Raw genomic sequence first — 14,968 nt, 5'->3', positions numbered from 1 at the left:
TGGGGGGCATGCAGGAGGCTGCCAATCGATGTTTCTATCTCTCCCTCTCACTTCCTCTCTCTAAAAATCAATAAAGAAAAACAAATAATAAGATGATGAGGTGTCTCTGCAGAGATGGTTGAAATAAGAATGCTTCTCTTCCTCCTCTTTTTGATGTTTCTTGTTTTATAATACAGATTTAAACCGTTGGTCAAATAAATTAGTCTAACACAGCAGTTCTAATCCTGTGGGTCGCGACCTTTTGGGGGATCGAATGACCCTTTCACAGGGGTTGCCTAAGACCATCGAAAAACACATATTTCCGATGGTCTTAGGAACCGAAACAGCGCTCCTCTATCGTCTCCAGGCAGGTCTGCCCACATGCAGATACGTCCACATACAACATGAGGAACTGTATTAAAGGGTCGCAGCATTAGGAAGGTTGAGAGCCACTGGTCTAACAAGGGTAATTGTCAAATTTTAAAACCATCAAACTTACTTTTTGCTTACAACATGTGATGGAAATAGGTAAAGGATAATTAGGGAGGGTACGTTTGAACTACAAAATACAAAACAGCCTTTAAAGGTAAAAAAGATAAAGCTGTTGCTTCCGGGGCGGGGTGGGGGGTGGGGGAGGGCATTATTAATAGAATTAACAGCCTTTGTTCATATGTGAAAAACTAAAGGTTTAAAAAACGAGGCAAAGCCCTGACCAGTTTGGTTCAGTGGTTAGAGTGTCAGCCCTTGACTAAGGGATTCTGGGTTTGCTTCCCAGTCAAGGGCATGTACTTGGGTTGCAGGTTCGATTCCATGCTGATGGTAACCAATTGATGTGTCTCTCACATCAATGTTTCTCTCTCCCTCCCTCCCTTCCATTCTATCTAAAAATCAATGGAAAAAATATCCTCAGGTGAAGATTAACAAAATAAAGAACTAGATAAATAATGTCAACATGGTAGATATTTAAAACTAATTTCAGTCATACTCAGTAAAGCTGGGGTGGAGGGGAATAACTATGTCAAATGGAAAAAGGCACATTGCAGGAGGATTTCTATATAATATATTGGAAACTATACAACTTTTTTATGAAATTCCTGAAAATATGAATGGGAAAGGACCAAATTCATGAAAGTGATTATCTCTAAAATAGGAACAATGGAAGGAAATGGCACTGGAGAAACTTATAAAAGGTTACTTCTGTAAGTTTTAGATCTTTTATGTTTAAAAGAAAAACAGCCTGGCCATTGTGGCTCAGTGGTTGAGCATCAACCCCTGCACCAAGAGGTCGCTGGTTCGATTCCTGTTCAGGGCACATGCCTGGGTTGTGGGCTAAATCCTAGTGGGGACCGTGCAGGAAGTAGCCATTCGATGTTCTCTCTCATTGATGTTTCTATCTCTCTTTCCCTCTCCCTTCTTCTCTCTCTAAAATCAATAAAGAAAAAAAAATGTAAAGAACAGACATATTCTAGATAATGGCTACATAGGTTTAATATTATTTCTTGGTTTGCATTTTTAAAAACTCAAAGTTTTCAAAATAAGCTAGGATTTAATATATAAAGTTAGAGGACATTCAGAGAATGGAAATAAAGGTAAGTCTACAATAATTTTTTTTTGAGGGGGGGGGGTATGTGACCCTAGTGGGAACCGAACCTGGGACTCTGGTCTGTAGGCCGATGCTCCAACTGCTGAGACAAACTGCCCTGCCGGCCAGGGCAGTTTATAATAAATTTAAGAGACCATTTAAGAAAGTCTTAATGTTATATATGTATCTAGAAGTAATTGATATTTGTAGTATTACTTAGATCTAGCTTATATGTCTTCCCATGAAATACGCTTTTTTTTTTTTTTTCATCCTCACCCGAGGACATTCTTCCATTTTTTGTACAGATAGAGTGGGAGGGAGAGAGAGAGAAAGAAACATCGACGTGAAAGGGACACATCGAGTGGCCGCCACCCACACGACCAACCAGGGCCGGGGACAAACTGCAACCGAGGTACATGCCCTTAGCGGGAACCGAACCCGGGTCTCTCCGGACCGCAGGCAGACGCTCTAACCGCTGAGCCAAACTGGCCAGGGCTGAAATACACTTTCATAGATAAATTTTGTTAGAGATATCTTGGTGATTCTTGTAAAACAAGGTATACCATTATATACCTTATCTAAGTAGATGAATTTTTCTGCGTTGCTTTTGGCTGATTGTAAGTGCCGAGAACTTGTTTATGTCAGAGTAGATGTTTGTTAGCGTTGGTTGAATTAAGTTCAATTTTGAAAATACCAAATAAAGCAGATTCCTGCCCTTCCTCCAAAAGGCTATTTTGTTTGAAAGGAATAAATATTCTTTGTGTGTGTGTGTGTGCACCCTGACAGGGAATCGAAAGTGGGACCTCTCAGTCCATGGGACGATGCTCAATCCACTGAGCCACACTGGCTGGGCAATATTCCCCTTTTTTTTTTTTTTTTTTATCCTCACCCGAGGACACGTTTTCATTCTTTATTCAGATAGAGCAGGAGGGAGAGAGAGAGAGAGAGAGAAACATCGATGTGAAAGGGATAACAAACACATTTTTATTTATGTAAAGACTATTTCTTGAGTGTTTCTGACAGTTGGTAGAATCACTGTACTATTAGGATTTGTGCCTTGCTCTCAGTGCCGTTTTATAAATGATTCAAAAGAATGAGTAGGTTGCCCTGGCCGGTTTGACTCAGTGGTAGAGTGTCCGCCCGCAGACCAAAGAGCCCTGGGTTCAGTTCCGGCCAAGGGCACATACCTTGGTTGCGGTTTGTCCCTCGTCTTGGTTGGGGTCCTGCAGGTGGCAGCCAATCGATGTGTCTCCTTCACATCAATGTTTCTCTCTCTCTCCCTCTCTCTCTTCCCCGTTCCCCCTCCCTCCCTCCCTTCCTCCCACTCTGACTGAAGATAAATGTAAAAATATCCTTGAGTGAGGATTAAAACAAAAGAATGAGTAAGTTTAAAATTCTTCTTGTATAATATTTTAGCAAAGAATGGCTCAAGAAGTACTGACACATTTAAAGGAGCATCCTGATGCATGGACAAGAGTCGACACAATTTTGGAATTTTCACAGAATATGAACACGAAAGTAAGCAAGTAGTGGTTTTAAAATCCATTTATTTCTTCTTTTCTTCCAGTCATAAACTTTGAGGAAGGTATCTCATTTTTAATATGAGAATTTGTTATCTCAAATCATTTAATATTGTTGTTTCAAAATTTAGTCTTAAACATAGAATTAATTCTTGCAAATAGTCCTAAGAATTATGAAGCTTTGTAATTGGGACTAGTATGCAAGGTGGCTTTTTTTTGTTTTGTTTTGGGTTTTTTGTTTTTTGTTTTTATTTTAGAATATGTATACAGATCTAAGTAGCATAAATTCTGAATGTTATTCAGAGATGAGACATAACATCAGGAATTATTTTGGGCAAGTAATCAATATAATACAGGCTAAGGTACACCTCCAACATCCAAGTTGTATGGACAGAGTAAAACCCTATTCTGTGGTACCAATGCTTTTAAAGGGACAGCACTCAGTTTTTACTTGCAATTGAAAATGTTATAATTCGGGTCCTTTTTTCTTAAGTTTGAACAGAAGGGTTGATCAAAATGTGTTTTGACTGTTTTAGGCTTGATGATTCACACTTCTCTTTAAACTGCATTAACGTAATAAAAATACCATACGTGGCATTCTGTTTAATACGCACAAGGTTTCCACTTGATATACATTGTGTTAAAACAGAAAATAGCCATGTTCACATGTTTCTGAAATCAGACTGTGTTGATTAACAGTTTTAAAATATTAATTAGTTTTGACATCTTGTAAATTTTAGGGCAAAACTACAGTTCAGAACTTCCTCAAAGTGCTAACCTTAAGTAACATAACAGTGTTTGCCTGTTTGCCTGGTAAATTTTGCTTTTTATACTGACAGACATTACTAATGTTTAAGTTGATTTATCAACAGTATTTTTAAAAACTCAAATTTGTCTTGTGAAAAATGAGATGATTAGAGGAACAGAAAGAAAGCAACAGGTAAAGAATTCTTCAATTTACATAAATTACAAATGATTTGGTGCTAAATTTATGCACTATGACATTTGGCTTTTATGCAATCATTTTTTTTTCTTTAAAGATGTTAACACTACCTGATATTAATCATAATGTTCCATTATGTTGATTGCTTGTAATAGGAAGAAAAGGGGTGTCTTCCTGTGCAACTGACACAGCTAGGCTTTGACGGCAGGCCTCCACAAGGTCTACCCTTTTGATTCCCTTTAACTGAATTCTGTTCATCAATTGTTTTTGTTTTATGGGTGGTGGGAGGGGAAATGGGGTTTCAATGCATAAAATAAGTTATTTCTAAGGGCTCAGTAGAAATTTCTACCATAGGGATCATTTTATGCATTTATTTATTTTTTCATTTGGTCTTTGCTGTTTTCTGTCCCTCATTTTCATAACTCAGCAGTGGATTTCCTAAATCCTGAGATGTAAAGCAGAAACAATTCTTTAGAGTGATTGGATTATTTGTGGATATTTCCAAACTAGTCATTTATCATTGGCCTTCAGGCTGTCACTTTAGATTTTTTAATCAAAAGATTCTTTTTCAAACAAATGTGAATTCTCTTCATGTATAGAGTCTTAATGTCTAGGGAAGATTGGGTTTTAGGGTATTATAATAGTGATCTATGTATTTCTTTGACCTAAATTGTGAGAAGCTTTTATTGGGCTTCCTGGTTCAGCCCCCTTGGCAGAAAGACCCAAATATGAGTTGTGTCTTTTACAGGCTTATGCTACCTCTTTACAGTTGGAGAAAGGACTATAGGTTAGTAAATAGACAATTTAGGTAACAAAGTATCAAATATAAAAGAAGTAAGTAAATGTAACAATTAAGGAAAGGGAGAATATCCTTCAATTAAAAAGTATAAGCTGGAAAATAGTTTGATTTCATGCCTATAAAATTTAAGTTTTTTGAGTAATATGTTTAAGTTAATTTAGAATTTTAATCAGAAAATTCCCTTATCTGTTATTATTTACATTTTTCTGAGACATGGACCTGTAGAGAGGTGTAAATGAACTCCAGGATAGAAAGCTTCACTATTTACTGCTGATTATGAAACCTTTTACTGATAATCAAATTTTGTATTTTCAGAATTTTGCTTTGGCCTTGTTTTCATTTTGGAAGTTTTTTTAAGGAATGTCTTACAAATGGAGGATTTCAGTTGAAATTTTTTTCAGAAAAGTATGAAATGTTAACATGAAAGAAAACAGCAAAAACATTTACTATTTGAGCACAATGTAGTTTGGGACAGTCTATATTGTGCTTTATATAAAATGAGCATTCACATGATCCCTTTGATTGAAATACTAATGCTCCTATTTTATTGTGTGATGACTAACCATTTTAAAGATGAACTCTTATTCTCAGCCAAAACTTGCAATCTGAGGTTATATGTCTGTATATGAGTGAGTTTACCTTTCAGGTATTATAGCAGATTCTTTCCTAATTCAACCTGTTGAAACATACCACAACAGTTTTGTCCTTTTTCTTCCTCCTGTCTGTCCACACTAATTGGTCATGATAATAATTTGGGGTTTTAACTCCTGTAGCATTATAAATTGTTGTAAACATTCTTGACTATTTAGAGTGAGTAATCAGCAGGAGGGACAAAATGGCTTCAAAAGTGGTATCTATTCACTTTCTTACATTTTTAGTTACAATTTTTATATTTAGGAAGGAATACCTGAAAGGTAGATACAGATTGCAACATGCACTTGTATATTATTTTTGACTGTGCACAAAAGTTTATCTTTAAATTAGTAGAAATAGCAACTATAAGGGTGGGGTTAAAATTTAAAATTAAACCCATGGGCTGTCTTGCTGCTCCTTAAGTAACACACCAGTGATGTTTATAAACACTTTCTATAGAAAGTATCTTTGATAATACTTTAATGCTTGGCCAAGAGCTTACAACTCCTAGAGGATGGTAGGAAGCTTGAGAGCATCCAAGCTGTTAAATTCTTAGGAGCCTGGTTGTGTTAAAGTACGTGAGCCTATGAGCAGTCATTTATGCTGTGAATTCATATCTGGCTGCTATTTTTCCGTCTACAGATAAGCCCATTTGGCTGCAAAAGGGCTTTTTATTTGGTTCTTCCTGGTGTGAGCATGTATAAACAGCAGGACGTTAAATAGAGTAGTAAACCATAAAATGAGGAAAATGCATGAAAACTCAGTATATGGGTGAATAGATTCTTGTTTAATATATGTAATTAAACTTGGTAGCATAATGTTTTTGAAACTTTAGATGTAAATGTTTGAATGTCTGTCCATTTGTGAATCCTGAAAGTTGCTAGTTTTATAGCAATATATTCACATGCTTCTGTTATCCAATTTTCAGTATTATGGACTACAAATTTTGGAAAATGTGATAAAAACAAGGTGGAAGATTCTTCCGAGGAACCAGTGTGAAGGTAGGAAAATGTTTTACAAAATTGTAAATTCAGAGAAATTGTATTAATCCTGGCATTTTTATTATAGTTCAGTATTTGGGTGGCGGGGTATTGAATCTAGTTTATTTTGTTCTAATGGAGATTAATGTCATGGGCAAGACAGGTTGTTTATAAGGTTATCTTTTGGGAGAAAGTGAGACCAGACAATTCACACTTTTACAATAAATTTTGTGATGAAAAATATGTGCTCTGGGCTGGGCCAATGTGGCTTGGTAGATTGAGTATTGTCCCATGTACTGAGGACCTGGTTCGATTCCTGGTCAGGGTACATGCCTGGGTGGTGGGCTTGATCCTAGTAGATGGCATACAGGGGGCTGTCGATCACTGTTTCTTTCTCACATCAATGTTTTTATCTCTCTCTAAAAAAAATACACACTCCGAAACCATGTCTGAAGTGAATGAAATTTGAATATGTGCTTTTATACATTGTTTAAAAATCACCAGACATGCCCAGGTGGTGTGACTCCGTGGTTGAGCAGTTGACCCATGCACCAAGAGGTCGCAGGTTCGATTCCTGGTAAGGGCACATGCCTAGGCTGTGGGCCAAATCCCCAGTGAGAGACGTGTAGGAGGCAGCCAGTGTTCTCTCTCATCATTGTTTCTCTCTCTCTCCCTCTCCCGTCCTCTCTCTAAAATCAATAAAGAAAAAAAAATTAAAAAATAAAATTCACCAGACAGTAACTGACAACTAATGAATATTGTAACACATGAACTAATACACAATTTTAAAACAGTAAAGGGGGAAGAACATGTTTTAAAAATCACAAGACTTTACCTTTTGAATTATAAGAAGTTGACATCTTAAAATATGGAAAGATCACGAAATGAAGATTTGGTGATGCCTGTATTAATACAGGGTCGGGCAAAAGTAGATTTATAGTTGTTGAGTATATGAAACACATTTGTTCTTGTATTTTTATTCATTGAATAATTTTTCATAACAAACAACTTTAAACCCACTTTTGTGCCACCTTGCATTTAACTTTTTCCTTTGTGCTATTTCTGTAAAAGTAGTCATAGTTGCTTGGGTGAGGTTAGTGTCTTAGAATTCATTGCGTTTACTTTCATTTGTCATGTACTGCCTTTATTGCCTACTTTATATCACTTGTTTAATCTCTGAAAAATATAAATAGAGGTTTGAACTTTATAATAGGGGTTTGCTACTTTTGGTGGCATTTTCTTCTATTAAAATACGTCCCCTTCCATGGCCGGTTTGGCTCAGCGGTTGGAGCGTCAGCCTGCGGTCCAGAGAGACCCGTTTGGTTTCTGCTAAGGGCACGTACCTCGGTTGCAGTTTGTCCCTGGCCCTGGTTGGTCATGTGGGTGGCAGCCGCAGCCACTCAATGTGTCCCTTTCACGTCGATGTTTCTCTCTCTCGCTTCCTCTCCCTTCCACTCTATCTGAACAAAAAATGGAAAAATGTCCTCGGGTGAGGATTTAAAAAAAAAAATACGTCCCCTGTCTTTGACTATTGATCTTTAAGATGTTGTCTTTCACTTGTTTTCTCATGTCACCTTTATGGTGGGATAGGGGCCTGGATTTACTCATCTTGTCTGACTTAAATCTTGACATCTATCAAGCATGTTTAGAGGTGAATAAAACATGTTTTAATGACAATAATTTTTTATTTTCTTTAATCCTCACCTGAAGATATTTTTTCTATCTTCAGATAGAGGGAGAGGAAGGGAGAAACATTGATGTGAGAGGGACACATGGACTAGTTGTCTCCCACACGACCCCAACCAGGGCCTGAATTGCAACCAAGGTACATGCCCTTGGCCTGAATTAAACCTGCGACTCATTGGTCCGCAGGCCAATGCTCTAACCACTAAGCCAAACCAGCCAGGGCGACAGTATTCTTAATATAAACCAAAGATTAAGAATGATAGGTCGGCTCTCAGACCAAAGGGTTGCACGTTCAGTTCCTGGTCAACGGCACAGACCTGGGTTGCAGGTTCGATCCCTGTCCTGGTCAGGTCATGTGAGAGAGGGTAACCAATTGATGTGTCTCTTGCATCCATGTTTCTCTCACTTCCCCTCCCTCCCACTCTATCTAAAAATCAATGGAAAAAATATCCTCAGGCAAGGATTAAAAATAAAAGCAAGAATGATAGTGCATGAGGAAATAGTGATTCAGAAAGAGGTTTCTATATCTTTAAATGTTTTATTTTGGATTGAAACCATTTTAGATTATGTCCTGTGACCTCAGAAATAGTAAGTGCGGTTTGACTATGGCCCAAATAGATCCTTCATACTTCCCCATCTCTCTTTAGGGACCTTCAGTGCTGTCCTTGTTCTTCTTTTGGTTTGATACATACTGTCTGACCCTCAAATTTACTTATGTATTTATGTATTCATTTTTGTTACAGATGTTTCTCCTTTTTCCTGAACCTCAAATTTAAATTTAGCCATGGCTTACATACCAAAAAAAGTGTATGTAGAGTGTGGGGGTGTGTGTGTGTCCTGGCCAGAGAAGAGAATAAGAGTTGAATAGGGGGAGAGAGAGAGGTACATCTATTGGTTCCTCTCCCGTGACCCTGACTCTGACTGGGGCAGGGGATTAAACCTGCAACCCAGGCACGTGCCTTTGACTGGGAATTTAACCCTAGACCTTTCGAACCACTTTGCCAAACCCACCAGGGCAAAAGTGTTTACTCTTTTATTTCCATACCATTTTACTATTGTGTCAGTCCCTCTTTTGTTTTTAAACACCTAGACCTCTGCTTCTTATCACATAAGAATTGTACTAGGTGATCTTCCAAGACCATTTAAACATGAGATTTTAAGTAATTTAAAATTATACTAGCTTATCAAAGTCATGGTTGTATTTGTTATTGAAAAAATTAGAGGATTTGATATTTTTAGCTTTCTACATGAATGAGAGTGGTATGTTTGGTTTTTTATGAAATCAAGAGCTCCCATATATTAATAATGCAAGCGTTCAATATACTGTATTTCAGGACTAATTACTTTATTTATTTATTTATTTATTTATTTTTATCCTCACCCGAGGACATTTTTCCATTTTTCACTCAGATAGAGCGGGAAGGAGAGAGAGGAAGAGAGAGAAACATCGATGTGAAAGGGACACATCGAGTGGCTGCCACCCACACGACCCAACCAGGGCCGGGGACAAACTGCAGCCAAGGTCCGTGCCCTTAGCGGGAATCGAACCCGGGTCTCTGGACCGCAGGCTGACGCTCTAACCTCTGAGCCAAACCGGCCAGGGCAAGACTAATTACTTTAGAAAGCCTATCATCGTGTTTGAAAAAACTAGAGGGGAAGGGTTCATGATTATGCCAGAGTTAAGAAAATTGTTTAATTCATGTGTTCTTATTCTGTGTTGGTGAGATAACATCTTTGTTTCTCTCCAAGCTGTATTTATAAAAAAGCATCTATTAGAATCACCTTTCTGCATTTCCCTTCATCACTAATGTTAAGATTATGTGTGGTATGAACTTTCTAAAAATGCTTGAAGGTACTCTATCACCCATGTATGGTTGCGGTTGCCGGTGAAGACATTATATGAAGGCAAAAGTGTGTTGTTTAACTTCTAGGGTCTTTGAGAGGCTTGTTGGAAGACCATGCAAAATGGCTCCCAGAGAATGTTAGTGAACCCTAGATTTAAATACCAACAGCAACTTTGCAAGGTGGATATAAAGATTGATGTTACTATTTAAGGTAATTGCTCTCATTTGTAAAATTCTGGAAAATAAATTCAATACTGCATTAATTTTATAATTCTTTTTAACATTGTCAATCCTGGGAGGCTTTGTCAGGCTTAAGATTTTGTTTTTCACAAAATATGTTAACGTCTCAGAACATTAATTTTCCTTCATCTTCAAGTAACTTTGGTGTTATAAATGGATTAGTACAACCCCCACCACCACCACCACCAAATACTGTACATTCCTTTGTCGTGTCTTTTAAGCTGTTTTCACCACTTCTTATTCTGTCCATCTTAGCATGTATATTTATTTATCTGGGGCATATATTGTGTATCTGCTTCATAGAAAGCACTGTTAGGTATGAAGACTATATATATCCTTACAGTCCTGACTGGTTTGGCTCAGCGGTGGAGCATTGGCCGTTGGATCAACGGCCGTTGGATCAACGAAGGTTCAGTTCCGTACGGCCAAGGGCACGTACCTTGGTTGCGATTCTTCCCTGGCCCTGGTCGGGGTGGTGCGGGAGGCAACCAATTGATCTGTGTCTCTTCACATCAATGTTTCTCTCTCTCTCCTTCCCACTCTATCTGAAGATAAATAGAAAAAAAAAACATATCCTCAGGTGAGGATTTAAAAAAAAAATTCTTTTAATATATCCTTACATCAGAGTTTGAGCTATAGGTCAGAAGATAAAATATGTGTGTAAGAAAGAAATACTATATGAGAATTAAATTAGGTATATGTAATGAGTTCTGAATGTGCTAAATGAAGGAAGTAACAATAAGGTTGGGCCCTTTAGATAAGCTCATTCACACAAATTGCAGTGCTTGTTGCATTTTAAAGGAAAGATAGGTTTAGCTGTGTATATAGCAAGCCAAAATAAGTTTTGTACATTTTTTTCCAGTCTAGCAATTTTTAAAATCTGGTTTCTGATGCTTGTCCATAAGCACGTTAATTTTTGTGTGTTCTTTTTGGGTAATGACATTTTTAAATTAGGCCTCTTGTCTGAAAAGCACTTTGCCAGGAAAATCTCTGACAATTCTAGACTGGGTTTAGATGTCTCTTGCTGTGTGTTTAATACAGTTCCTCATGTTGTGGTGACCCCAACCATAAAATTATTTTTGTTGCTACTTCATAACTAATTTTGCTACTGTTATGTTTTAGGCGACCCCTGTGAAAGGGTCGTTTGACCACCAATGGGGTTGCGACCCACGGGTTGAGAACCGCTGTTTTAGGAGATCCTGTACCAGTGGGTCACAGATTAATACAATTTCAGTGAGCAAAAGACACACGGGCAATAATTAGCCAAGTAAGGACATTTTAAAAAACATTTAACTAAACATTTAAATTTTAAAATGACCTAGGGAGATATGACCTCATAATAAAACATTTAAATAAATTTAGACGTATGTAATACAAAATTTACTACATTGCTATGGTTTTTTCATTTTTGTCTTAGGCTAGAAAAAAAAGTTAACTATTTGGAGTCCACTGCCACCATAATACAGTTGGCCCTCATTTATCGCAGTTAATCAGTTCCAGACTCTACCACAATAAATGAATATCCACAAAGTAGGATTCTTATTTGTACACTACACTATATTTGAAAAAACCGCGACAGAGTGAAGCCACGAAAGTCGAAGCCCGAAGTGGCAAGGGACGACTGTATTTATTACAGTTGGCTGTCATTGTTTTTCTCACTATTTCTCTTATCCTCCAAAATGTTAGCTTAATGGTGTCAGGGATCAGAGAATGTTTTTGTTTTGTTTTTTTATCCTCACCCGAGGACATTTTTCCACTTTTTTGTTCAGATAGAGTGGAAGGGAGAGAGAGGAAGAGAGACATCGATGTAAAAGGGACACATCGAGTGGCTGCCACCCGCACGACCAACCAGGGCCGGGGACAAACTGCAACCGAGGTACATGCCCTTAGCGGGAACCGAACCTGGGTCTCTCTAGACCGCAGGCCAACTCTCTAAGTGCTGAGCCAAACTGGCCAGGGCCAGAGAATGTTTTTATTGCATTCTCATTGCTTGATATTATAGGTGTCAGTATATAATTATTCAGTTAATGAATTGCATAGTATTGATTTTGTTTATTCCTCTATTTTAAGAAACTAATGACTTTCCCAATATTTTTGCTCTTATAAATTATATATGTGAATATAATCGATACCTTTGAGGTTACGTTTTGAAGTGAATATTTGCATAGATTGGTTATAAATCTGAATATTTTAGGGGGAATCTTTAATATGTGAAGTAGAATAATTTCCAGATTCAGAGTTTTTGCTGGTCACTGAAGTAATTAAGGCATACTAGGGATTCTCTGTTAAGCTGAATCTGTATCTGGGCTGCACATCAACTTTCTTTTTTTTAGGTAACAGCCCCCCTTTTAAAAAATAATTTTTTGTTCTTGGTTTAGAAAATTCAAACCATAAAGTGGTTAAGGGGAGACACTAAGAAACTCCTTTATTCCTCCCTGAAATAATAATCTGTATGTATAAAGAGGGCAGCCAATCCATGTTTCTCTCACATTGATGTTTCTATCATCCTCTCCCTTTTTCTCTTTAAAAACAATCAACCGCGCCCTGGCCGGTTTGGCTCAGCGGTTAGAGCGTCGGCCTGCTGTCTGGAGAGACTTGGGTTCGGTTCCCGCCGGGGGTGCGTACCTTGGTTGCAGTTTTCCCCCGGCCTGGTTTGGGTCATGAGGGTGGCAGCCCCTCTATGTGTCCCTTTCACGTTGATGTTTTTCTCTCTCTCTCTCTCTTCCTCCCACTCTGTATGAACAAAAAATGGGAAAATGTCCTCGGGCGAGGATTAAAAAAATAAATAAAAATAAAAACAATCAACCGCTGTGTTAGACTAATTTACTTGACCAAGGGTTTAAACATTTAAAAGAAAAGAGAAGCAATGAGGTAATGAAGTAAACAGTCCAAAGTGATATAAAGTCATAATTGGACATTTTGGACACTTAAAGGTAGTTGGACAGTTTCTGAGTTGTGCAGTTCTGTGTTATAATTTAGGAAGGTAACACCCCAAAGCTGATTACCCATAAGGTCATACAGTTCTCTCCTTTGGACAAGGCACATGGTAATTTATTATATGATCTTACCTAAATTACTGTATTTTTTTGGATCTTAACTGTCTTGCAGGGTTATTGGGATATAAGAGATGTAATTTGTGTAAAGCTTTCCACTTCTAGGTGCTGGGTATAAATACACACACAGCATGTGTGTTGTAGTCTTTCTCCACAAAAGTATGTCTATTTCCATTTTATCAAATAACCATATATATTTTTCAAGTTATCTTGAAAAAATTTCTGCAATAGCTTTCTAACTGGTCTCCTTAATACCCACTTTTGGATTTAGCATCTTTTTAACAGAATACTTGGTTCACTCCCATGCTTAAGATTGCCAGTTGTACCGAAGATTACATGTTTAGTATGTTGCCTTTAAGTGATACTGGCTTTTAAAAATTATTTGCATTTGCTCTTTTTGTTGTTTGTTTTATTAAGGTATACTTTAACATACACAATAGACTGTGTGTTAAAGTGTACAATTCGATAAATTTTGACTTATGCATATACCCATGAAACCACCACCATAATCAAGATCTTCCTCTTGTGATTACCCCTGCCCCCTAAATCTGCTTTCTATCACCCACTTGATTAGATAGGAATAGAATGACTGGATCATATGGTAGTTGTATGTTTAACTGTTTTTCCAAAATGGTTGTATCATTTTTACATTTTCACTAGCAGTATATGAATATGCTTTATATCTTCACTGAAGCTTGGTATGGTGAATGTTTTTAATTCTAGCCATTATAGTGCATGTAATGGCTTCTCCTGGTTTTAATTTGCATTTCCTTAATGACTAACACTGTTGAGCATTCTTTCACATCATCTATATGTATATATGTATTACTGTAAGTTGATACTACTGCTCCCTATTGAACACAGATGGTTGTTTCTTTTGTTGGTGATTTTGAAAAGAAAACTTAAGTTTTGGGGCTCTTAAGCCCTTGTGTCTAAAGCAAATTCATAGGAAATTTCTTTATTTTCCTTTTCATAGAATGTAAAGTTAGAAGCATTATCAGTCTGATCTCAGATTCCATAGGCGCCCCTATTTGTATGGTTTTGCCAATTGCATACCATGGTGGGATAATAAAAAGATAATTAATGATTATATATCTTTTTTTTCCCCCTCACCCAAGGACATTTTTTCTTTTTGTTCAGATAGAGTGGGAAGGGGAGAGAGAGAGAGAGAAAGAAACATCAATGCGAAAGGGACACATCGAGTGGTTTCCACCCTCACAACCCAACCAGGGCCAGGGACAAACTGCAATTGAGGTACATGCCCTTAGTGGGAACTGAATCCGGATCTCTGGACCGCAGGCCGATGCGCTAAACGCTGAGCAAAACTGGCCAGGGCTTACATATGTATCTTAAAAAACAAATCAGTATTTCCAAAATGTTCTATTACATTTCCGTGTCATACATATTTTACAGTGATTTCCTACCACTTCTGTTTAAGGTAGCACTGTCATCCTTATAAAGTTTTCTAATTATGTGAAATTTCCATAAGAGATGAGTACTTGAGACCTAACAATGCCTAAGGCTTAGCTTCTATCCATATAGCGATAGGAGACTGGAAGCACTTATAGAAAAACTTTACTAAAGGAGGGTGGATTTTTAATAAATTGAGGTTGCCGGTTCAATTCCCGCATATGCCCAGGTTGTGAGTCTGATCCCCAGTGGAGGGCATGCAGGAGGCGTCAAATCGATGTTCTTTCTCATTGATGTTT

General features: G+C 37.5%; 1 protein-coding gene across 10 annotated transcripts in view; it reads left to right on the top strand.

The window, feature by feature from the left end:
* The window catches only part of XPO1 (exportin 1), a 47,663-nt gene that overhangs the window by 9,047 nt on the left and 23,648 nt on the right, over window positions 1-14,968 (top strand). For 2 of the 10 annotated variants that reach the window (XM_036262332.1, XM_036262341.1), the window contains exons 3-5: window positions 2,978-3,079; window positions 3,992-4,021; window positions 6,385-6,457. In XM_036262332.1, the coding sequence (XP_036118225.1) occupies window positions 2,978-3,079; window positions 3,992-4,021; window positions 6,385-6,457 (205 nt within the window). Of the gene's footprint in view, window positions 1-1,125; window positions 1,179-1,932; window positions 1,974-2,977; window positions 3,080-3,938; window positions 4,022-6,384; window positions 6,458-14,968 lie in introns of those variants that run through there. The other 8 variants (XM_036262338.1, XM_036262336.1, XM_036262335.1 and 5 more) reach the window with 8 other exon arrangements.

The sequence above is a fragment of the Molossus molossus genome, unplaced genomic scaffold (assembly GCF_014108415.1).
Source record: "Molossus molossus isolate mMolMol1 unplaced genomic scaffold, mMolMol1.p scaffold_m16_p_15, whole genome shotgun sequence".
In the NCBI taxonomy this organism is placed as follows: Eukaryota; Metazoa; Chordata; class Mammalia; order Chiroptera; family Molossidae; genus Molossus; species Molossus molossus.
Note: the sequence above shows the minus strand (reverse complement) of the source record. Positions and strands in the feature narration are given on the sequence as shown.